Source organism: Rhinatrema bivittatum, chromosome 3 (genome assembly GCF_901001135.1).
Source record: "Rhinatrema bivittatum chromosome 3, aRhiBiv1.1, whole genome shotgun sequence".
In the NCBI taxonomy this organism is placed as follows: Eukaryota; Metazoa; Chordata; class Amphibia; order Gymnophiona; family Rhinatrematidae; genus Rhinatrema; species Rhinatrema bivittatum.
This window is the reverse complement of record NC_042617.1, coordinates 526733446-526757218: the sequence shown is the minus strand read 5'-3', so window position 1 is coordinate 526757218 and position 23773 is coordinate 526733446. Positions and strand designations below refer to the sequence as shown.

At 44.1% G+C, this 23773-nt stretch overlaps 1 protein-coding gene across 2 annotated transcripts in view; it reads right to left on the bottom strand.

Moving 5' to 3' along the window:
• Nucleotides 1-23773, bottom strand: part of ASXL2 (ASXL transcriptional regulator 2) — a 399260-nt gene that overhangs the window by 233978 nt on the left and 141509 nt on the right. For both annotated transcript variants that reach the window (XM_029596278.1, XM_029596277.1), the window contains one exon: nucleotides 22514-22622. In XM_029596278.1, coding sequence (XP_029452138.1) covers nucleotides 22514-22622 — 109 coding nt within the window. The remainder of the gene's footprint in view (nucleotides 1-22513; nucleotides 22623-23773) is intronic.

Here is a 23773-nt window from a genome sequence, read left to right as displayed (position 1 = left end):
TTTAAATATCTCTTATCACATCTCCCATTTCCTTCCTGTCCTCCAAGATATGTATGCTTAGCTCTTTAAGTTTGTCCCTGTATTTATTTGTTTATTTTATTTATTTATTTGCTGCATTTTTTATACCGGTTTTTGGAGAATACAGTCACATCGGTTTACAATGATTAAATTACATGTAAAAACAGTACATAAAATAATAAAATTCAATACAACTAAAAATGCAATAAACTCAGTTTTTAACGTAAAACTCTGATTCTAAGTACAATGTTAAAACTAGACTAAAAACAATACAATTAAAAGAAAAATATAAATCCAAAATGAAACATTGTCGTATTTGTTTGTGAATGCATAAAGAGTGAATCACAGATCGATTAGCCTGTCGATTAGCCTGTGCCGTCATTAAACGTGTGGATAAACAACCAAGCTTTGAGCATTTTCCTGAATTCCTTAAGATTGGTTTCTAGCCTTAATTCCTTTGGCAAAGTGTTCCATAATTTGGGGCCTGCTATATATATTATGATAAAGACCTTGACTATTTTAGTAGTTGCCCTCTGGACCGACTCTAAGCAGTTTATATCTTTTTGAAGATGTGGTCTCTGGAACTGTGCACAGTACTCCAAATGAGATCTCACTGGAGAATTATAAAGAGGTACAATGTCCTCCTTTTTCCTGATGGCTATTCCTCTCCCTATGCACGGAAGCATCCTTCTGGCTTTTGCCATTGCCTTGTCTACCCGTTTGGCCACCTTAAGATCACCAGATATGATCACTCCCAGTCACTTTCTTGTTTTGTACACAGAAGATATTCACCCCATTTTATATTGCTCCCTTGGAGGTCAATTTTAAAACAAGCGTGCATGTGCCCCTACATGCACTTATCAGCGCACAAGTGAGGATACGTTATAATTTTTAATCATCTGCGTACTTACAAGTGTATGTTTTAAAATGCACTAACCAAGCATAAGTATGCTTCTAATTTTATGAGGTTACTTGAGCATAGCTAGCGAATGTGGCCTTCCATAGGACCATGTCGGCTTTTAAGTGTGTATGTCAGCGAATTTTAAAATATATTTGCATAAGGCACATTCGCAGTTCTCCAATTAGGCCACCAGTTTGTTCAGTTAATAGTGAGGTCTTTCAGACCCCTTCTGGTTCTTCATCCTGCACACTGTCCAATTGATGTAGATTGCTCACCCTGTCTTCCAAGCGGTACGACTTGAGATCTACAGACTTGTTCCTCATCAGGAGCAGCAGTAAGGTTATGAGAATATATTGTGTATGCATGCTGTGGGTTTCATTAAAAATTCTGAGTTATGCACATGTTTCGGCTCCGCCCCTTTTCTGCCCCCCTTCTTCTGCACGCACACGAGTACATATGCATGTATTTTGTGGTTTTTTAGAATCCACGTTGCTCACGCGTATGTGGGCATTTTTGAGCGAGCAACATTTGGGGTTTTGCAATTCAAATTCATGACCCTGCATTTTGTAGCATTAAATCTTAGCTGTCAAACTCTACACCATTCCTGAAATTTCTCTAGATTCTTCCTCATGTTTTATACACCTTCCAAGGTATCTATCCTGTTACATATTTTGGCATTATCCACAAAAAGGCAAACATTTGCCAATATCCCTTCTACAATATCACTTATGAAAATGTTGAGTAAAACCAGATCGAGGACTCATCCCTGCAGCACATCAGTGGTTAGCCCCCTCTCCTTGGAGTGATATCCATTTACCTGGTAAATTGTTTTCTCATTGATCTATACTTACTGTATATACCTAGTGTACATACATATAAATTCAGTTGTAGCAATGTTATTATTTACTTTCATGTGTATCTTTTATGATAGATGTATGATTCATTCCCTTGTGTATCATTAATACTATTTTACACGACCTTAGGTGAAAGTTCACTTTCAAAATGATGGTCAACAAATCATAGAAAACAAAATAAATATAATTTGAAATTTTATCACAATGGCCTCCTGGAATAAAACACTTTCTTAGATAATGCAGCAGATGCACACTAGTATAAAGAAAATATACATGTATTTATATCACTATACATGTATTTATATCACTATCTTTCATTGCCATATTTAAGTTCATATCAAACGACTCATGAGAAATATTGTATCCCTCTGTTTGACAAGTCCAACCAACCTTGCTTCAAAAAATAAGTCGAAAAAAGATCACCTGGAGAGGTCCATATTCAAAAGCCATTTAGATAGATAACTCAAAAGTAATTTCTTTATTTAAAATAATTTATAAATTGTCTTCCAGATTACAATTAATCTCCTAGAGCGATGTACATGTCTAAACTGAACATAAAATTTGCATAAAATAGAACAATGAAACTTATCAAAAGTTATCTATCAAAATGGCAAAAAATGTTGTGGAGTTATAGCAATGGATGCTGTCTCTTGGCCAGTGGGTGGGTGTTTCTGCCTGCTTCTAAAATACAGGGGCTGTAGTTTAACACTCATTAGGCAGGGGATGATCAGTAGAGGGGTTTGTTGAGTCAGGACCTGAACTATTTCCTCTTCTGCATATTCAGCCTAACACCTACAAAGATTCTCACTCTAATTGCCTTACCTAAAAAATAGCTTCTCTTTTGCAAAAGAAAAGACTCATGTGACCACCAAACTGTAGTTAAATACAAGACTTTATAATTTCATAAATTATAATTTCATAAAGCAAGTTTCCAGGGGATATAGAAACAATAAAGGTACAACCAAAACACAGCTTTGCTTAGCTCCTAATAATTTTCGTTTTCCATCTTCAAATCAGTGCTCATAACAAATGCATTTCCTTAGAAAGCGCTTCCTCCTACTCTCAATATTTCATTCACCTTGGTACCCAGAACTTATATAAGGAAAGCTTTAGGACTGACTAACTGGTGATCCTTGATTCCCTGCTCTTTAAGTTTCTGTTAGCTACAGACACATTCTTACAGAAGGTTCCTGGCTTAATCTACTGGGCTTAATAATTTGTCCCACCTTTAACTGCCAATAGACACCCACAGTTTAAACTGGCTTGACAATAAGTACAAATATCTGAAGCTTTTATTAGTTCAGCTGTTAGTGGTGCTTAAGAAATCTTAACCACTATGAGGTCCATATTCAGACACAGTCTGGATAGCAAAGTTAGCCAGATGAACGTAGCCACCTAACTTTACGACAGGTCTTTGGCCTGACCAGATTTAGCCTCCTAAATCATCCAGCTACCTCCGTTAGCTGGATGATTTAGGAGGCTAAGTAATTTATTCCCTGTAAACTTTAAGTTGCTGAAAACCGTGGGTCCCTGATTAGAGTGGTAGAGGAGCCAGGTTAATCAGCACTTAGATTTTTGTCTATGTTAACCATTCTTCTGTAAGTCTTAAATAAGTTGAGAGGTGGCTCCTCTACCACTCTAATCAGGGACCCACAGTATTCAGCAGCTTAAAGTTTACAGGGAATAAATTACTGGAGACAGACATTCAAGTAGTGGCTGAATTTAGCTCGCAATGCTCAATAGTGCGTTTAGTAACTTTAAATTACCTCCTAGGAGATTCAAGGAAAATTTCTTTCATTACTATATCTCCTCACATTCCCAAATCAAAATACCCAACACAGGGAAGCATTAGACACCCCCACCTATATTTTAGTCCCTTTCCATTTCCCTTTTAGCTATAATAAATGAGAAGGGAGCAGACAACTCTAACTTAATTAACTCTGTGTGAGGGCTCTGTCTGAAGATAGCTCCCATTATACCTCTGCCTTGCCTTCCTTCTCTCCTTCCATGAGTTTCTGCAGTAGGATTGCTGCTGGCTTTGGAACTGGCTCTGGATCTGGCTCTCCCCCTAGAACTGGAACCTGGAACTCTTTCTTGTCAGGGAACGCCCTCATTTATAGCACCTAGCCACTAATTATGGGAAACCTGCTGAGTCAGTAACTCAGCCTACTCTGGCTCTTGCTCTCTCAAGAGACTGGGTACCAGGGATTATCAGAATTGCAGTCTCCTTTGGCAGTCTTGTAGTTTTTATTTTGACAGATAACCAGATTTTGTCTACCACTGTATCATTTGTGCAGGGATTACCACAAAGCAGAGTTCCTTATCTGTAACAGGTGTTCTCCCAGGACAGCAGGATGTAGTCCTCACATGTGGGTGATGTCATCAGACGGAGCCCTATCACGGAAAACTTCTGTTAAAGTTTCTAGAACTTTTGACTGGCACACTGAGCATGCCCAGCATGCCATAATCCCTGTAGCCAAAGGGGTCTCCCATCAGTCTCGTTTATAGCAAAAGGTGCGAGCAAAAAAATAAAATAATAAAACGTTTCAGACCCAACTCTGTGGGGTGGTGGGTGGGTTTCGTGAGAACTACATCCTGCTGCCCTGGGAGAATACCTGTTACAGGTAAGCAACTCTGCTTTCTCCCAGGACAAGCAGGATGGTAGTCCTCACATGTGGGTGATTAGCAAGCTACAGGCTGACTCATATTTAAATTGAACCAACAGCATTCAACTTGTGCAACAGGCACAACAACTGGTGTACTGTTGGGAAAAATGAGGCAGCCTGAAAATCACAGCAGGTGGATATGGAAGGAGTTGGGATTATATTAGAAATAAGTTCTTCAAGACGGATTGGCCAAAGGCAGAGTCCTGATGTCCTTCCTTGTCCAGGCAGTAATGTGCTGCAAATGTGTGAAGAGAGCTCCATGTTGCAGTTCTACAGATCTCAGCAATCGGTACTGAACGATAGTGTGCTACTGAGGTTGCCATGGCTCTTACTGAGTGCGCCTTCACTCATCCCTGGAGAGGAAGGCCTGCTTTCTCATAGCAGAATTTGATACAGTCTGCTAGCCAGTTGGAGAGTTTGTTTGCCCACTGCAACTCCCGGTTTGTTTTTATCGAAAGAAACGAAGAGTTGGGTGGTTTTCCTATGGACTGCAGTGCGGTCTAGGTAAAACACAAGTGCACGTTTACAGTCCAAGGTGTGTAAAACTCTCTCGCCCTGGTGAGAGTGATGCCTTGGAAAAAGGTGGGCAAGACTATAGACTGATTCAAGTGAAAGTCAGTAACCACTTTGGGAAGGAATTTAAGGTGAGTACCGAGTACCACTCGGTCATGGAGGAACCTTGTATAGGGTGAGTATGTGATAAGTGCTTGCAACTCACTAACCCTTCGAGCAGATGTAATGGCTACTAGGAAGAGAACTTTCCATGTAAGAAATTTAACATCACATGAGTGCAAAGGCTAAAACGGGGAGCGCATGAGCCTTGTAAGTACTGGGGGTAATTTTCAAAGGAGTTATGCATGTAAATGTGACATACTATCGTAGCAATTTTCAAAAGCTATTTACTCGAGAAAAGTGCACTTACTTGAGTAAATCCTATGGACAATTCAATGGCATATATTGTAGCAATTTTGAAAAGCCCACCTACTTGAGTAAAGTGTATTTACTCGAGCAAAAACCAGTTTTGCTCGAGTAAATGCTTTTTAAAATCAGGCCCACTATGTTTAGGTCCCATTCGGTAACTGGTGGCCGTAGAGGGGGCTTAAGATGTAGCAGGCCCCTCATAAACCGACTCACAAGGGGCTTGGTTGTTATTGGAGCATCCCCTACTTCCTTGTGGTACGCTGAGATGGCACTGAGGTATACCCATACCGAGGAAGTCTGTCAACCAGAGTCTGAAAAGTGATAGAGTTAGTCTAAAAGGGATGGAGAGGGGCAGGAAAAAGAGTCAATACCTTTTTGTGTGCACCATGTGGTAAATCTATTCCACTTAGAACAATAGGATTTTCGTGTGGAAGGCTTTCGTGAAGCTACAAGCACTTGAGAGATATCAGTTGAAAGGTTGAGCGGTTGTAGGATCAAGCTTTCAACATCCAAGCTGTGAGGAATAGGGTCTGAATGTTCGGATGGTGAGAGTGGGCGCTGTACCCAGGCGAATTGGTTCTCGGATGGAGAGATCGAGAAGCATGAAAAACCATAGCTGTCAAGGCCAATAGGGGGCTATGAGTATCACTGACCTTTTGTCCTGTTGTAATTTCATGAGAGTTTTGAATTTCACGAGGGTTTTCGCTATCAGCGGTATCGGAGGATACACGTATAGGAGGCCTGTGTTCCAGGGGTGAGCGATGGCATCCATGGCTAACGTGTTTTGTTGCCTGTGCAGGGAGCAGAATCTGTCTACTTTGTGATTCAATTCGGATGCAAAGAGGTCGATTGTTGGTTGACCCCAGCATTGAAAGATTCTGCTCTTTACCACAGGATCCAGAGACCACTCGTGGGGATGGAAATGTCGACTGAGGCGATCTGCTACTACGTTCTGTATGCCTGCCAGATAAGTGGCAAGGAGATGCATGGAGTGTGCAAGGGCCCAGGCCCAGATCTGCGCAGCTTCTTGGCAGAGCAAATAAGAACCTGTTCCTCCTGTTTGTTCAAGTACCACAATGCAACTGTGTTGTCTGTCTGTATGAGAACAGTCTTGTGTGAAAGGCAGTCCTTGAACGTATATAGGGGTAGATTTTCAAAGGGTTACGAACGTAATCCTTTAAAACCTACCCCTGTGTGCGCTGAGCCTATTTTGCATAGGCTCGACAGTGCGCACAAGCCCCGGCACGCGCGTATGTCCCGGGGCTTTGAAAAAGTGGTGTTCCCAAGTCCTCCGGCACAGCGGCTGTGCCGGGGGTTGGCACGCCGGCCAGAGGCAGGCATAACTCCTGCAATAAAGGTAGGGGGGGGGATTTAGATAGGGCAGGGGGATGGGTAAGATAGGGAAAGGGAGGGAAAGGTGGAGGGAGGAAGCGAAAGGAAAGTTCCCTCTGAGGCTGCTCCTATTTCGGAGCGGCCTCGGAGGGAACGGGGAAAGCCATCGGGCGTCCCCTAGGGCTCGGCGCGCGCAAGGTGCATAAATGTGCACCCCCTTGTGCGCACCGACCCCGGATTTTATAACATGCACGCGGCAGCGCACGCATGTTATAAAATCGGGTGTACATTTGTATGCGCAGGGTAGCGTGCACAAATGTACCCCGTGCGCGCAAGATTAAAAATCTGCCCCATAGAGCATAACGTATGGCTCGAAGCTCTAGAAGTTGATCTGAAACTTTGCTTCGAGTTGTGTCCAAATTCCTTGAGTTTGAAGGTTGTTCACATGAGCTCCCCAACCCAAGTTGGATGTGTCCGTGATTACGGTCACTTGAGGAACTGTTTGCTGGAAGTGTATATCTGTTAGCAAGTTGGCCTTGTGTGTCCACCAGAGAAGTGAGAGACGCAGCTGGTCAGTTACATGGATCTGGGATGAAAGAGGTTGAGTGGCTTGTAACCACTGAGATTTCAAAGTCCATTGAGTTATTCTCATGGCTAGCCTGGCCATAGGAGTGACGTAGACCATGGAAGCCATGTGGCCCAGCAACGTGAGGAATTGATGGGCTGAGGCTGTTTTCTTTATGCGCAGAAAAGTAGCTAGTTTGGAGAGTGTGTCTGCGCGGTCTTTGGGCAGGAAGGCCTTTATAACTGTGGTGTCCAAATCTGCTCCGATAAAGGTAAGGAGGTAAGATGGATTCAGTTGGGATTTCTGGTAACTGATGAGAAACCCCAATGAGTGTAGCAGATTGATAGTGAGCTTTAGAGCATTGAGAGCTCCTTGCTTGGATTGGCTCTTGATTAGCCAGTCATCCAGGTAAGGAAACACATGTATGCTGTTTTTGCATAGATGGGCTGCAGCCACTGCTAGGCATTTTGTAAATACACAGGGTGCCGAGGCAAGTCCGAGAGGCAGAACCCGGTACTGAAAATGTTGATGCCTCACTATGAAACGCAGGTATTTGCGATGATGTGGGGATATGGGAATGTGTGCATAGGCGTCTTGAAGATCCAGAGAACAGAGCCAGTCTCTTTGCTGTAGAAGGGGAAGCATGGTACTTAGGTATACCATCCTGAATTTTTCTTTTTGTAGAAATTTGTTGAGATTGCAGAGGTTTAGGATGGGGCGGAGGCCGCCTGATTTCTTTGGAATTAGAAAGTAGCGAGAGTAGAACCCTCTGACCTGCTGTGCCAGGGGAACGGCTTCCACAGCCCTGGCGCAGAGTAGGGTGGACAGTTCTGACTCTAGAAGACTTGTGTGATCTCTTTGGATCCACAGAAGATTGGGTGGTGAATCTGGGGGTACCATGAGGAAATTTCCTGGGATATGATTGATATTACCCATTGGTCTGTTGTAATGCAGTGCCAATTGGGTATGAAGTGGTGTAACCGACGTCCTACAGGCAAGTCTGATCGTGGATTGATAGAGTGGCTGCTGTTCTTTGGATAGGTTTACGAATCCTGTTACGAACGGCTCCTCCAGAGGGGAGGAGCTAGCAATCTGTTATGATCTGCTCCTCCAGAGGGGAGGAGTTAGCAGTCTGTTATAATATGCTCCGCCAGAGGGGAGGAGTTAGCAATCTGTTAGGATCTGCTATGCTAATGAGAGGAGCAAGCAGATGAGAGTTAGCAGTCTGTTGTGCTCAACTCCTGAAGTGGGAAGAGTGAGCATTCTAATGTAAATAGGTGAATCCTTGGGCCGATGGCAGATGACAGCGCCCCCAGGAGGATATCCTGAGAGGGACCACCGGCTAGGCTTGGATATAGAGACAGACACAGATAGTTCTTTTATTAGACAGGTTCGTAGAACCACCAGAGGTGGCAGTAGTGAGCTGATATGCCCAGCAGGGCTGAAGTCCCTCAGATACTGGAACTGCGATCCCAGGGTTGCTGAGCTGTAGAGAGACTATAGATAGTAAGTAGACAGGGTATGCTATATACACAGCCAGTAGCAGATGACACACTCACATACATTCTTAAGAAGGCTCAGTAGCTGGAAAGAGTTAGGCCCTCGAGGAGTGAGTATTTGGTTCCAGGGAAAGCTCTGAAAGAGCGATGGTAACTCACAATTGTCTGTATCTGTAATGGCTTCCAGGCAGTAAAGAATCTTCAGAGTATTCAGGAACATGGGCCCTCGAGGAGCGAGTACCGGTTCCTAACTGCAATCTGAAATAGAGAAAAAAGAGCGAGGCCCCCGAGGAGCAGGTACCTCTGGTAAGTCCGAGGAGGCAGAGTAGCTTGGACGAATTCATATTCCTTGACCGAATTCGATTCGTAGTCCTTGCTAACTCAAATCGTAAGTGCAAGTGAAGACCTTTTATGTTGGAAGCGGATGATGTCAATACAGGGGGACGCCCCTGAGGTTCGCGCCCTTACTGGTATATACTTCGTAGCAAGCGCGCCCTATGTCATCAGGAACATGGCGGATCCGCAGCGTTGAGCCGGTCTGACGATGCCGGGGAGAAGCGGCATGGAGACGCCATGGCAGCAAACCGTCCATCAGACCCGGAGGGAGTGGCCACAGAGGTAGAGAGGGTGCAGCGAGGGCGAAGAGCAGGCACGAACGCAACAGGTAGGTCGAGTACCACGGGGTGAATAGCCTTCTCAAGGAGCAGGAAAGAGATGTTCTCAGTGTGTAAGGCCCCAGTGCGAAGGCGTATGGGTTGCGTGGTAAGCGATACCTCCCCTGGACGTGGTTTTCCATGTATAGAAGACAGCAGTAGAGGGGTAGCTATTGGTGTAGTAGGAATTCACAGATGGTCCACAATTCTTTTTAGCATAAAGTTTCCTCCCGCACCTGAGTCCACAAGTGCGAGTGTTGAGAATTCAAGGCCTCCGGAGATGAGAGAGACGGAGAGAGAGATAATGGAGGAGAGGACGCAGTTAGACCTAGGAGGAGTCCTCCAGCAGATCTTAGGTCTGGCCTTTTCCCGGACAGATAGGACAGGTCTGAACAGCATGGCCAGATTGGCCGCAGTACATACAGAGACCTGAGCGTCTGCGAAAACGTTTCTCTTTAGAAGTCAGGTGACTGCGTCCTAACTGCATAGGCTCTTCTTCCTCTTCACTGGGCACAGAAGAATGGGCTGAAGTTGTGTGCATGGCTCGAGGGCAATTGCTTCCCGTAGGGTGCTTCTTCTGACACTTTGCTTCTTGAGTCCGATCTCGTATCCTGCGATCAATTCTCCCAGCTAAATCAATGAGAGATTCCAGAGTGTCTGGCAAGTCACGAGCCGCTAGTTCGACCTTTATACGGGTGTTGACGCCCTCTAAAATTATAGCATGTAGACACCCCAAGTCCCAATGAAGCTCAGATGCTAGTGTCTTGAATTCAATAACATAGTCTGGTAAAGGCTTGCTTCCTTGTTGAAGGTGAAGAAGAGTAGACCCTGCAATGGTCTGATGTGCTGGATCATCAAATATGGATTTGAACAGGTTCAAGAAGTCAGTCAGTTTATTCAAAACAGGGTCGCTATGTTCCCAGAGAGGTGAAGCCCAGGCCAGGGTTCTTCCATTGAGTAGCGATAGGATATATGTAGTCTTGGAAACAGCACTGGGAAAGTAGTTCGGTTGCAAAGAGAAGTGCATACAGCACTGGTTGATAAAACCCCTGCACATCTGGGCATCACCAGAGAAGCATGTAGGAGCTGGTAGTGGTACACTGGTGCGAACAGCAACCACTTGAGGAGAAGAATCTTTCTCTGGAACCGTCAGCGTATTCAGTCAGGCGTTCAACTGGTTGAAAGCGGCAGCTAGTGTCTCCAGAGATTTCTTTTGCTCTGTAATCTGCTGGGCCAGGCCATGTAAGGCTGCGAGCTGAGTCGGGTCCATGCTAACTCCATGGAGTTAGCAATCTGCTGTATTTTGGACATTGAAGCGTGGGCCCTTGGTCGCTGTAAGAGATGGCACCTCGCACAGGGCGGGGCCCTGTGGGGACTTGCAGTGATAGGCTAGCTCAAGGCAGAGATGGACACAGAGAATTAGCTTTATTGTACTGCAACGTAGCTGGTGACCCGAGGAACGAGTGATGATTCCAGCCAGGAGATGAGGAACCAGATGGCAATGTTCCGTCTGTAGGTTGCAGGGTGGAAAAGGCAGTTCTACAGTCTCTCCAGGTCCCAAGAGGGAGATGGGTCCGGTAGTGGTCTGCAAAGTGGGGTAGGCCGAAGATCTATGAAGAGAGAGATGAGACAATGCAAAGACAGAACTGGAGCGGCAGTACTCACTCTGATGCTGGTAGTTGTAGTAGAAGGGAACCCCTGAGGCACAGTGCTATTTTATGTAAACAAAAAATGATTTTGTGTGGTCTTTGCATCAATAAGGAACTGAAGATATTTATTGAGGATGAAAAATTAATCAACAAATGGCTAGCAATACTGAAAAAATGGTCTCTCAACTTGATGCTGTTAATAACTGAAACCACTAGGAAGGTCACAAACTCATTGAAGACCACTATATACACAGCCAAGGTTCAGCCACAGTCATCTTCTACTGTTGAATCATATAATCAAGGACTGAAAGGTCAGACCAGTGCTATTGATCAATTCAGATCTCTTTTAACAAAAGGTAAAATACGCAAGGTATGTCATGATGAGGGAGATGAAAGATAAATTGCTCCAATTTACCCTTGGCAAACTGCCAAACAATCTATGCAAAAAAAAAGTTACATTTGCCAACTCATCCAATGAATCCTTGGGATCTGATGTTTGAGTTTATGGGAACAACAGCCTTTTTCTTGTCAGCATTTTTTGGAAGATGGCTGCTCATGGAATCGCAGATTGTACTGCGGCAGACGGCTTCCACAAGAACAACAAGTGTTCAGGAGTTCACATCCATTCACAAGGTCACAAGCACATCTGAATCTGCAGTAGTGAACTTGATAAGTGAGCCAATTACAGATATCCAAAAAAGAGTCTTAAATAAAGGACTGTCATTTGTATAATCTTACTCACAAAATTCTTTTCATTGCCATGTGGATTTATTTCATTTTTTTTAAGTTGTTACAAGTGAAATTGTACTTTTCAGAAACTTCTCATGGAAGCATGTTATTTTTCTATTGCATAACCAAAATCATGGTGGATTCCACCAAGACAGTCGGTGCCGATATCAAGACATAAATGGAATTGGTACTACATGATTTATCTGTAGCAGAACATGACCCCTCCCCACCTTGCCCAGTTTCTTTCATAATATAAGTAAAGCAGAAGTTCAAACACTGAAGAAGTTATAACATAACAAAAGGCTGGTGATTAAATCTGCTGATAAAGGGATGCTGTAGTAATCCAAAATTGGGACCAATATGTTGCTGAGATTAAACATTAGTTAAATGATCATGTTTATTATCGCAAAATGGAGGGAGATCCTACTCACTTTTTGATTCAATCTATAAAGGACACGTTTATAGCAGCCAAAGCAAGTGGCTTCCTCTCTTGCTGTGAGATCTCCTTTTTGATGACTCTTACCATTAAATTTTTTTTACACGGTTCCTAAAATCCATAAACAACTGATAAATGCACTTGAAAGACCTACTGTGGTATCCTTCAGCTGTTACATGTACATGTACATGTTACAGTACACGGGCCAACCCCACATCCCACTACACTTACCCTTCTATCGGGCCCTGCTGCATGGTTGCTTGCCGCTGTACTCTTCCTGCCCATGGCATGCCCGGCGTGGCTGTCTCTATGAAGCGCAGCAGGAGGCTGTGCCACGCTTCTATGTTGGTGCAGGATGCCGTCGCCGGGACTCCAATCCTTGCGGCCTTGGTGCCGCTGCTACCTTTCTTGTCCTTCGCGATGAGGAAGACTCTGCTGGAATCCCTCCATGTGGCAGGAGACCGCTGCCGCCGCTGCTGCTTCCTTCTTCGCAGCCTGAGCACTGCTGCCAAAACCTCCCAAGCAGCAGGAAGCCGCCACCTCCGCTGCCTTCACCTATGCGGCCTGCGCGCCACTGCCAGAACCTCTCTCACGGCGTGGAAGTTGCCTCCGGCCTAGTCCTCTTCATGGCCCTGGTGCTGCTGCCGTCTCCTCTTCTCCCGGGCTCCTATAGGCGCGGGCGCACTCCGCTTCTTCTTATTTAAAGGGCCAGCAGCGGGAAAAGCCTGCGGCCCCAACGATGATGTCATCAGTCTTCGCCCCAGTCCAGTCCTATAAAAGGGCTCAGCTTCACTTCCTCGGGGCCTTCGAATCGGATTCCATGGTCATCCATGGTCCTCTTCTCCGGTCAAGGTCTTCTGTGGTCTGCTCCTGCCCAGATGGCTCCGTGTTCTATGTTCTTATGTGTAAACATTTTTATTGAATTTTCCAATAGTAAATTAACAAACATACTAGAGGGTGTGGGACACTTTGACACCCCCCAGTTCATAATTCCAACCAAATAGTACAGAGAACATCAAATCCTATGTCTCCCCTCCCCCCCCCCGGTTCCCTGGCAGATTCAAAAGCGACAAAAAGAAATGTCCATCATGGTCTAGAAAGAAATCACTAAAAGTTGAACTAAACATCCCAACTTGGAAATGCAAGCACTCAATCATTTAGCAGTCGACTGTGGGCCCGGTGTGGAAGAGTCTGGATATAGGGCTCCCAAACAGTCAGAAAACGACTCTTCTGATGAGGTGAGCTATGAGACGAGAGATATTCCATGTGCATAAGCGAGTAGAACAGATTCCTCCAGGTCCAAAATGATGGTGGCTCCACCACCCGCCAACCGAGAAGTATCACTCTTTTCCCCACCAAGCTGGCCTTCTGTAGCAGTAAGTGAGTTCCCGGGTCACGGATCCACAGAGACGGTATACAACCGAACAAAAGCCACAGAGGCGTTTACTGGAATAGAAAGGCTTAAAGTAGTGGCCAGGTATTTCGCAATTTTCATCCAGAAAAGCTCAATGGCTGGACAAGCCCAAAAAGCATGCGACAAAGTGCCAATGGTCTGTGGGCAATGACCGCAAGTGGTGGTATTTGTAATACGCTGGCAATATGCCATCTGAAGGGAGACATAAGCTCTCCCTAAAAATTTGTATTGAAGCTCCCTATAATAAGAATTTTGCGAGATCCTGGCCACTCGACCATAGCAAGCATGCAATATGGATGTAGTAACAACAAACTCCCCCTCTCCCGTCCACTTGTCCACAAGCGTGGCAAAGATGTCCACCCTCCCAAGCTGACACAAATGTTTGTAATAAAATGATAGGGAAGGGGGGACATCTTAGCTAATTGAAGAATCTGCTCTAATTTCTGAAAGGTGGATTGGTGTCAAAATGCAGCAGGTGTGGCATTCAGGTAGTGAGTAATCTGCAAATATGGAAATACTGAGGATTTCCCCAAGCTGTAATACTCCCAAAATTCAGAAAAGGAAATCGGATGACCCTCCCCATCAAGCAAGTGCACGAGATGGGTGATACCTGCATCCATCCAACGGCGAAATATAGCATTCTGAGAGCCTGGAAGAAAATCAGCATTGCCTAAGACTGGGAGCAGATATGCACACACCTGTGGTGTCTGTAACCGTTTAGTTAAGTGAACCCAGGCCTGTCGAATAGGACGGATGGAAACAGAAGAAGTTAAGAAGGAGGATATTCTGGAAGATTCCACTTGGAGAACATAGGTCACCTCCAGGGGCACCACTAAGGCACAGTCCGCAACCGAGGGAGTGTGGGAAGAGGTACCCAAGAGCCAGTCGTGAATTACTCGCATATTGCAAATTAAGTTATACAGACTAATATTTGGGACTCCCAGCCCCACCCCTCTCCCCATCACTCCTGTAGCCAGGAGAGAGGCAGCCGAGCCCTCTGTCCCCTTCAAAGAAAACAACGCAAGGAACAATCCAATTTTACCACATCCTGTCTCAGAAGATAAAGAGGTAAATTCTGAAAAAGGTACAAACATTTAGGAAGTATGACCATTTTGTAAAGATGAACCCGACCAGATAAGGACAGGGGCAGGGGCTGCCACCTGTTCAATATATCTTGTGTGTGCCTATGGAGGGGAGGAACATTCAATTGATAGACCTGAGAAGGAAGGGAGTGGGCAGTGGAGTGCCTCAGGGATCTGTATTGGGACCCTTACTTTTCAATATATTTATAAATGATCTGGAAAGAAATACGACAAGTGAGGTAATCAAATTTGCAGATGATACAAAATTGTTCAGAGTAGTTAAATCACAAGCAGATTGTGATAAATTGCAGGAAGACCTTGTGAGGCTGGAAAATTGGGCATCAAAATGGCAGATGAAATTTAATGTGGACAAATGCAAGGTGATGCATATAGGGAAAAATAACCCATGCTATAGTTACACAATGTTAGGTTCCATATTAGGTGCTACTATCCAAGAAAGAGATCTAGGCGTCATAGTGGATAACACATTGAAATCGTCGGTTCAGTGTGCTGCGGCACTCAAAAAAGCAAACAAAATGTTGGGAATTATTAGAAAGGGAATGGTGAATAAAATGGAAAATGTCATAATGCCTCTGTATCGCTCCATGGTGAGACCGCACCTTGAATATTGTGTACAATTCTGGTCACCGCATCTAAAAAAAGATATAATTGCGATGGAGAAGGTACAGAGAAGGGCGACCAAAATGTTAAGGGGAATGGAACAGCTCCCTTATGAGGAAAAACTAAAGAGGTTAGGACTTTTCAGCTTGGAGAAGAGACGGCTGAAGGGGGATATGATAGAGGTGTTTAAAATCATGAGAGGTCTAGAACGGGTAGATGTGAATCGTTTTTTTACTCTTTCAGATAATAGAAAGACTAGGGGGCACTCCATGAAGTTAGCATGTGGCACATTTAAAACTAATCGGAGAAAGTTCTTTTTCACTTAACGCACAATTAAACTCTGGAATTTGTTGCCAGAAGATGTGGTTAGTGCAGTTAGTATAGCTGTGTTTAAAAAAGGATTGGATAAGTTCTTTGAGGAGAAGTCCATTACCTACTATTAATTAAGTTGACTTAATTTTTGGGTACTTGCCAGGTTCTTATGGCCTGGATTGGCCACTGTTGGAAACAGGATCCTGGGCTTGATGGACCCAATATGGCATGTTCTTATGTTTTAAGGGTCTGCAGATAAATTAACCCCCAGATAGCGAAAAGCACCATCCGCCCACTGCAATGGAAAGCCATGCCACCACCTTTTGCGTAGTGTGTCAGGAAATGCCAGCGCGAATGTTTTTCCCCGGTTCAACCGAAGACCTAGAAAGCGCTGAAGGCTTTGAATAGATCTAAAAGAAGGGGCAGCGAGGACAGCGGATCCGTAAGGAAGACTAACAAATCATCCGCAAATGCGGCACATTTATTTCGTTACCGAACCGCACCCTCCGAATTCTAGTGGCAGCTTGTATAGTTCATAGCAGAGGCTCTAACTGAAGAATAAAAAGCAGGGGAGACAGTGGACAGCCTTGATGGGTGCCGCGTAGAATAGAAAAGGGCTCAGATTGTTCTCCATTTATAATTAAGGATGCTTGAGGCGATTCATATAATAATTGAGTTGCTTTATAAAAGAATCCTTCAAATCCCATACGCCGTAGAATAGAAAACATGTATGACCACTCCACCCGATCGAATGCCTTTTCATCATCACAACTGATGGTGAGATATGGAGAATGTGTGCCTTGGCACGTTTCCATCGCCACCAACACTTGTCGAATATTGAAGAGGGCATACCGTCTATGTACAAAGCCCATCTGTTGAGGGCCCACTAGTGACGGCAGGGAAGGGGCCAAACAATCGGTCAAGACCTTTGCCAACAGCTTATGATCAAAATTAAGTAGCGAAATCGTACAGAAGAATCAGGAGAGAGAGGGTCCTTCCCTGGCTTAGGGATAAGAGTTATATGGGCGTGATTCGTCTGTTGGGGAAAGCTCCCAGTAGCAACGAGATCGGTGAATAAGAGCACAAGGGGTTGGAATACCCTACCAATGAGACATTTATAAAATTCGGCGGGATAGCCGTCTGGTCCTGGAGCCTTCAAATGGTGGGATTTATGTATAGCCAATTTAAGCTCCTCCAATGTTATAGGAGAATTCAAAATTCCCTGTTGCTCTTAGTAAGCTGGGGAGGGCTAAGGGATCACAAAATTTAGAACAGGCTGCTTCCATACTACCTTCTGTGCGATATAATTTGCTATAATAATCACGGAAGACATGCAAAATGGATTTTGTATTCGACTCAATGTGTCCTGTGTCATTCCGGAGTCCCGCTATGAAACGGGAGGTCCTCGAGGATCTAATCAACTGTGACATTAATTTGCCCGCTTTATTACTGTATTGATATAGGCGATGCTGATAGTACAGGAGACTCTTATGTGCCCGCTGATGTAACAACGTGTTTAAAGCACATTGAATGGAATGATAGGCCTCCCGCGCTGGACCGGTATTCGCCTGAAGAAGGTGCGTCTTAGCTGTCTGCAACTGTTTAGTGAGCTGAAGAACTCGCTTATCAAGCATGGCTCGCCGATGAGCGGTATAGGAGATAATATCCCCCTCAAAACCACCTTGGCCGTGTACCAAAATAATATGGGTTGGGTTCTGTGTTCTTGATTTAATTTCTCATAATCCGACCATCTATCCTCCAAATATTTCTGAAACTTCTGATCCTCACTGAAATAAAAAGGAAAGCGCCAGACCCTAGCAGAATGAGAGGGGGTTGAAAAGCCATATCTACCCACTCCGGGGCATGGTCGGAAATGACTATATTTTCAATACCCGCTGCATATACTCGAGAAAAGGCATGACAACTAGTGAGAAAGTAATCAATGCGGGAGTAAGTAGCATGTGCTCGAGAGAGATGCGTAAATTCTTTCACCCCCGGATTTAAGGTGCGTCACGTTTCAACTAAATGGAGAGCATTCTCCAAAAAAGATGGACCCTTTTCCAATCCCACCTCCCATTGTCTATTCTGAGAAACATCAAGACATGGGTCTTTAATAGTGTTAAAATCTCCACCTACTATGATCGTATCTTCAATATACGGAAGCAAATGCTGGTAAAGAACTTGGAAAAAAGCCTGGAAGAATATATTAGGAGTGTATAAATTACAGAACACCACAGTCTGGTGATAGAGTTCTGTGATCAGGATAATGAAACGGCCTTCCGGGTCCTTAATTTCTTTACGCACTTGGATAAGTAAGTTCTTATGAAACATAATCGCCATGCCCGCCGACCGAGAAGTAGCTGAAGCATAGTAAACACTGCCCACCCAAAATTTGCACAATTTAGCATGTTCTAGATCAGAGAGATAAGTTTCCTGAAGGAATCCCTCATCTGTCTCCAGACGCCGCAGCCGGGTTAGTATTTTAGAGCGTTTAATGGGAGAATGAATGCCACTCACATCCCAAGAAACTATACATGTCTGTGAATTAGGTTGAGTCAAATATCAGAGATATATAAAGCAGATTTTTCACCTGAGATCGAGCTTGAGCCCTCCCAGCTGAGGCATCCACTCGAAATATGAGAGACCATGTCAATAAATGATTCAAGTACATAGTATGCATACCAAAACATAAAAGTAACTTCCTTCCCAGGAACAAGTACCCCCCCTTCCCACATATTTCCCCAGCAGAACCCCTCCCCCTTCTATCCTTCCCACCCTCTTCCCTCTGTAGAATTTTACCCGTACCCCCCCAATGTAACTGTAATCATGAGATCACTCTCCTGTCGTCCTAAAGAAAGGAGATTAAGAAACTCCCCCCAACCTCATCCCAATCCCCATCCAGCCCCCAACCCCAAAAGACATGAGAAACACAGATAAATACAAACAGAACCATTACGATCATCAATAAAGTATAACAATCGCTGTATTTAGACAAGTAATGAACCCCACATTGCAAACAGTATATTCATGTAAACCAGATAACAATGCAATAATGGTAAGAATGGGGCGCCTCCCAAGAGGAAGACCAATCCCCAGCTGCAACCGGCGGAAGGGATCTTAGCCCTGGAGATTAAGTAAAAAAAATGTATTATGACCAAGACTATAAGCATCATACGTTTGAGAGAGCATCTAATATAAGAACTGGAAACCAATGATCTGCTCCTAAGCTAATAAACCCCCCCTGCCCTACCTAGGGATAAAGCAACCCACAGAAATAATACCCATATCCCCCCTAAAAAAATATGAATCAACAAATATGTATATTGCCCCACCACCCAAAAAAAAACAACCCAACAAAAGGTCGTGCCCATTGCGGGGTAACACCAAGTTCCTACACCCCCTTCCCACCCCTAATACTCAAACTGGAAGACCGAGTACCCACCCTCGTGGGTCTACGGAGTGTGAGAGGATGGATATATATAAAAAAAAACAACCCTCATTTAAAAAAAAACCAAAAAAGAATAATTCCCAATATCTGGGCTGTATAGCATTGCACTCTGAAGTGATCCGTCTCTAGGGAGGATTACGCAAAATGGGAAAATAAGAAAAAAAATATCCAACCCTATTAAAAATACTAGAAGGGCCTCCGGATCCTTCATAGCACCCCATAGTGGCAAAAGGAAAACTTAACTCTGGAGCCATTGGGCCCATCCCTAAGTCGAGGGAGAATTATCTATCAAAGAGAAATAGGGGTAGTAGGGCAGCGAGTAAAACGCGATAACTCCAAAAACAACAAAACAAAAACAAACCTCAGAGAGACAGACACCAAAAAAACCGTCCCTGGAGCCAAAACAGGTCCACTGACAAAATAGTTAGATGTTGGGTGGCTCCAAGCCTGTCCCGGGAGCAATGAGGACAACAAAAGGAGAGAGATAAAAAAAGAAAAAGCAGATCATCAATCTCAGTCCACATGCCGATGTTGAAATCAATGGAGCTCACTCGCAGATCTTATTCAAGGATAGAGGAAAGTTACATGGGCTTCGATCCACACCGCCCCGACAACCGAACGCCCCAGCCGCATTCAAATCGGGGCCACCGAATCTAGACCCCGGCGCTCATATTTGTAAACCGTTATGATGGATTTATGATGATGAATTCGAATGACGGTATATAAAACCCGATAAATAAATAAATAAATATCATAAAGCCTTTGTTTCGATCCATGGTGCAAATGCCCCTTGAGTATTGTGTGCCGTTCTGCTCATCCAATCTCAAAAAATATATAGAGAACTAGAAATGGTACAGATAAGGGCAATAAAAATTATAAAATAAATGGAAAAGCTCCCTTATGAAAGTAGGATGAGCAGGTTAGGGTTCTTCAGTTTGAAAAAGAGAAAACTGAACGAATTCTATAAAATCATGCATGGGATAGAGTAGATAAATAGAGGAAAGTTATTTACCCTTTCAAAAAGTACTAAGACTAGGGGATGCACCATTAAACTAACGGTAATAGATGGGTTTAAAATACATTTGGACAAGTTCTTAGAGGAAACTTTATAAACAAGAAGACTTGGGAAAGTCACTGCTTATCCCTGGCAGTGAACCATAAGGAATGGATCTATTCTTTGGGATCTGCCCAGGACCTCCTAGTGACCTGGACTAGCTACTGTCAGAGGAAGGATGTTGGGTTCAGTGGACCTTTGGTCTGACCCAAAATAGCACCGAAACTTATGTTGTAACAGAAACTGGCTTTCCTTAGAATTGTAATTTTAATTTAAATCCACTCACTTCTAATCTGTTTGAATTAAAAACAGCTGATATAAATCTTTTTATGCTTTTAAAAACCTCCAAATGACATTTATTGTCCACCAATAACAGGTGTGTCAATGGGAATTTAATATCTATATAAATAAAAATGTAAATGTTCGTTTGTTCAAAATCTTAAATCTCCGAAAGTTCTTCACCAATTGCTTTGAAATTTTGACACAACGTTGCATTCGAATACGCGTGTGTTTTTATATACCTATATTAAATAGATGTCACACCTGTGACAGGTAAAAACATGCTTTTTTGGAAAAACAGCGCCACCTGTTGGACGTAAATGCAACACACGCTATCTACAATATAAATGGGCTCTGACTGACGGACCGCAAATGCGCAGTAGAGAGCAGCTCTACCGCGCATGTGCGGACCATAGAGCTGTGCACTACGTGCTGGGTGTCACAGAGGGGAGGAGGAAAAGGCAGACGAGTCGCCGCTCCGAGAAATGGCTCAGCCTGTTCCTCCGCCGCTGGGGAAGGAGGGAGGGAGTAGGGACTGCCGGACAGTTACACACAGGAGGAGGAAAGGGGAGAAGAGTCGCCGAGCCAGTCCGTCCACCACCGGGGAAGGGGGGGAGGGAGTTGGGACGGCCGGAGCAGAGCAAATGCAGTAGAAAGCAGCTGTGAAGAGATCACAAGCAGCTGCAGCCTGCAGCAGCCAAAGCGCAAAGAGCTGAACAGAGAACAGCTCGCCCTCCTCCCCCACCCCCTGAGTCCCGCAGATAAGGAGAAGCAAAGTAAATATCCCGCAACTGCGGGGGGGGGGGGGGGGAAGGCAGTGCTGTCAAGCTGCCCGTAGGTCTCAGCCACCACGGGAAGAGTTTACATGGGCATCGCTCCACCCCACTCCCAGCAAAGCACCATGACGAAAGTGAAAGCCAGAGCCCTGCTCCCTCCTCCCTCTCAAGCCCCCGAAAGGCACAGGTCTCCCAGAAAGAGCAAAGTAAGCTAGGCAACGTGTCCCAAATCTGTTGCAGTGCCTGCCGCCTACCCTTTGTGAGGTGGGGGGGACAGATTGTTTTCCTCACTCTCCCAGACACAACAGGCATGGGAACTTTGCAAGCTCTTGCGAGTGCAGAGCAAAGACTTAGGTGGAGAGGGGACAAAAATATCGCCCGTTTTAACTGTGTGAGAGAGAAGTGTGTTAATGTGCGCTGAAGGCGAGTGTGAGTGCCAGAGAGAGAGGGAGACTACGTGAGGGATTGTGTATTTGTGTGAGAGAGTCTCTACCCCCCCAGCTCTCCACTTATAGGTTAGATTGGAAGGGGTTGAGTGTAGAGGGGAATGGGAGAGCAAAGGAGTTGGGGCCTGTAAGGATAGAGTGAAAGGGGTCTGAGCCTGTCCCTCCGCCCCCGGGGAAGGAGGGAGGGAGTTGGGATGGCAGGACCATTACGTCTCGCGAAATCCCCCTCGGCCACCGCTGCAGTTCCTACCACCGCCGCCGCCTCTGGCTCTTCATGGTGCTTGGGGGGGGGGGGGGGAGGAGCGGAGCAGAGCAAAGACGTAGGAGGAGAGGGGACAAAAATCTCACCCGTTTTAACGGGCTTAATGGCTTGTACTAAATATTTTACGATTCCATTTCAATGTTTCCGATTGCATTGTTAAATTGAATTTTCATAGATTTCGATTTATTTTCATTTTGATTTAATTATTTCGTGTGACATTGCATTGGAATTGAACTGTGTCGTTTACCATATCGTTCATTTAGTGAGTATAGTTTATTTTTTTCTTTTTTCATTCTTTTTCATTTCTAGAATTATGCGGTTTACATCTAGACATGGATTGCTTCTCACATGGACAATTATATGTTGCGTGTTCAAGAGTCGGCAAACCAGACAATCTCTATAATCTGCACAGACAATGGAACAATAAAAAATATTGTATACCCACAAGCATTATGAAATTAAACATATTTGAAATGTGCGCTTTCTCTTTTCTTTCTTTTCCATTTAACCAGACTGAGCCACAGCTAGTACCAAATAAACATATAAGAAATCAGCAAGTAAGCTTGAGCTTGAGTTCCACCAGCTGAAACACTTACTTTTAGTGTATAGACTCCCATTCTACCAGGAACTTTATAGAAAATCCCTTCTTCACCTCGAGAGTTTGTGTGTAGCATTGCATTCAGACATGCAAGAGGAGAAGTTCCACTGAAAGAAAAAAACAGATTATCCATTCAGTACGATGTCCATAATTGTCAAAGTACCTTAATTCTTATGGTTTCAGCTCAGGGATAACAAAGTTACTGCTTATGCCTTGGTAGCTCAAGACAAGTTACATTTCAGAGAAAGCAAAGTTGCCTACCTGTAACAGCTGTTCTCTAAAGATAATAATTCACCAGTAACACCAGTAGGTCATGTGCCTGCACCCAGTGCCAACTGAATTAGAAACTTCCAAACCTTCTGGAAAGATAGAACCCTCTCATTGCATATGCACCTCAGTTCCCATTCTGGAGCAGCTCTTGTCAGTTTTATGAATAGCTTTATGAGGCGGAAAAACACTAAAGGGGAGAAAGATGGGTTTGTGTGAATGGTGAACTGATGCTTTCAGGTGTGCAGCTTTGCTTTCACTGAAATAGGTTCACTAAGTCACAGAAGTTGGGATTCCCTAGCAAATATTGAGTTCTCCTATGGAGCAGCAGCATTCTGCAAAAGCAACTTAGATCCCTATACACCCAAATGGTGAGCAAAGTGCAATAACACAGAAGAGTAAAAAATGACTTCAATTTTACTTAAACAATTAAGGAAATTCAATGATGAAAAAATAGCAGTACATATACATATATACAACTTACGGATGCACAAATATGAATCCTAGGAATTAGTCTCCCAGTTATTAATGTCTCAGAGAACTCCTCTAAACAAAACATTTCCAGTTAAGGAAAAAACCACAAAAGGGAGAAAAGATCCCTTCTAAAATATTTTCAGGTGAAAGAGGTAAAACTTGGTGAGTTGGAGTGTACAAAAGAATAAAAACACAGTTTTTGAAGAAAGAAAATGACAAACTCTGGTGCAGGTTCATACTTAGCCGATAGTCACTCTCGTTCCCTCTTACTCCAGACACATTGGGCCTGATTAAGCATTTTCATGCTTAAAATTGGGTTTTACATGTGTAAATGCACTTTACCCGTGTAAGTGGGTTTTTGAAAACTGCTACAATGCATGCCATTGAATTGTCCATAGGATATTCACGTGTAAGTGCACTTTACACGCATAAATGGCTTTTCAAAATTGCTACAATAATGTTACATTTACACGTGTAACTTCTTTTAAAATTACCTCCTGAGGTTTCAGTTCTGCCT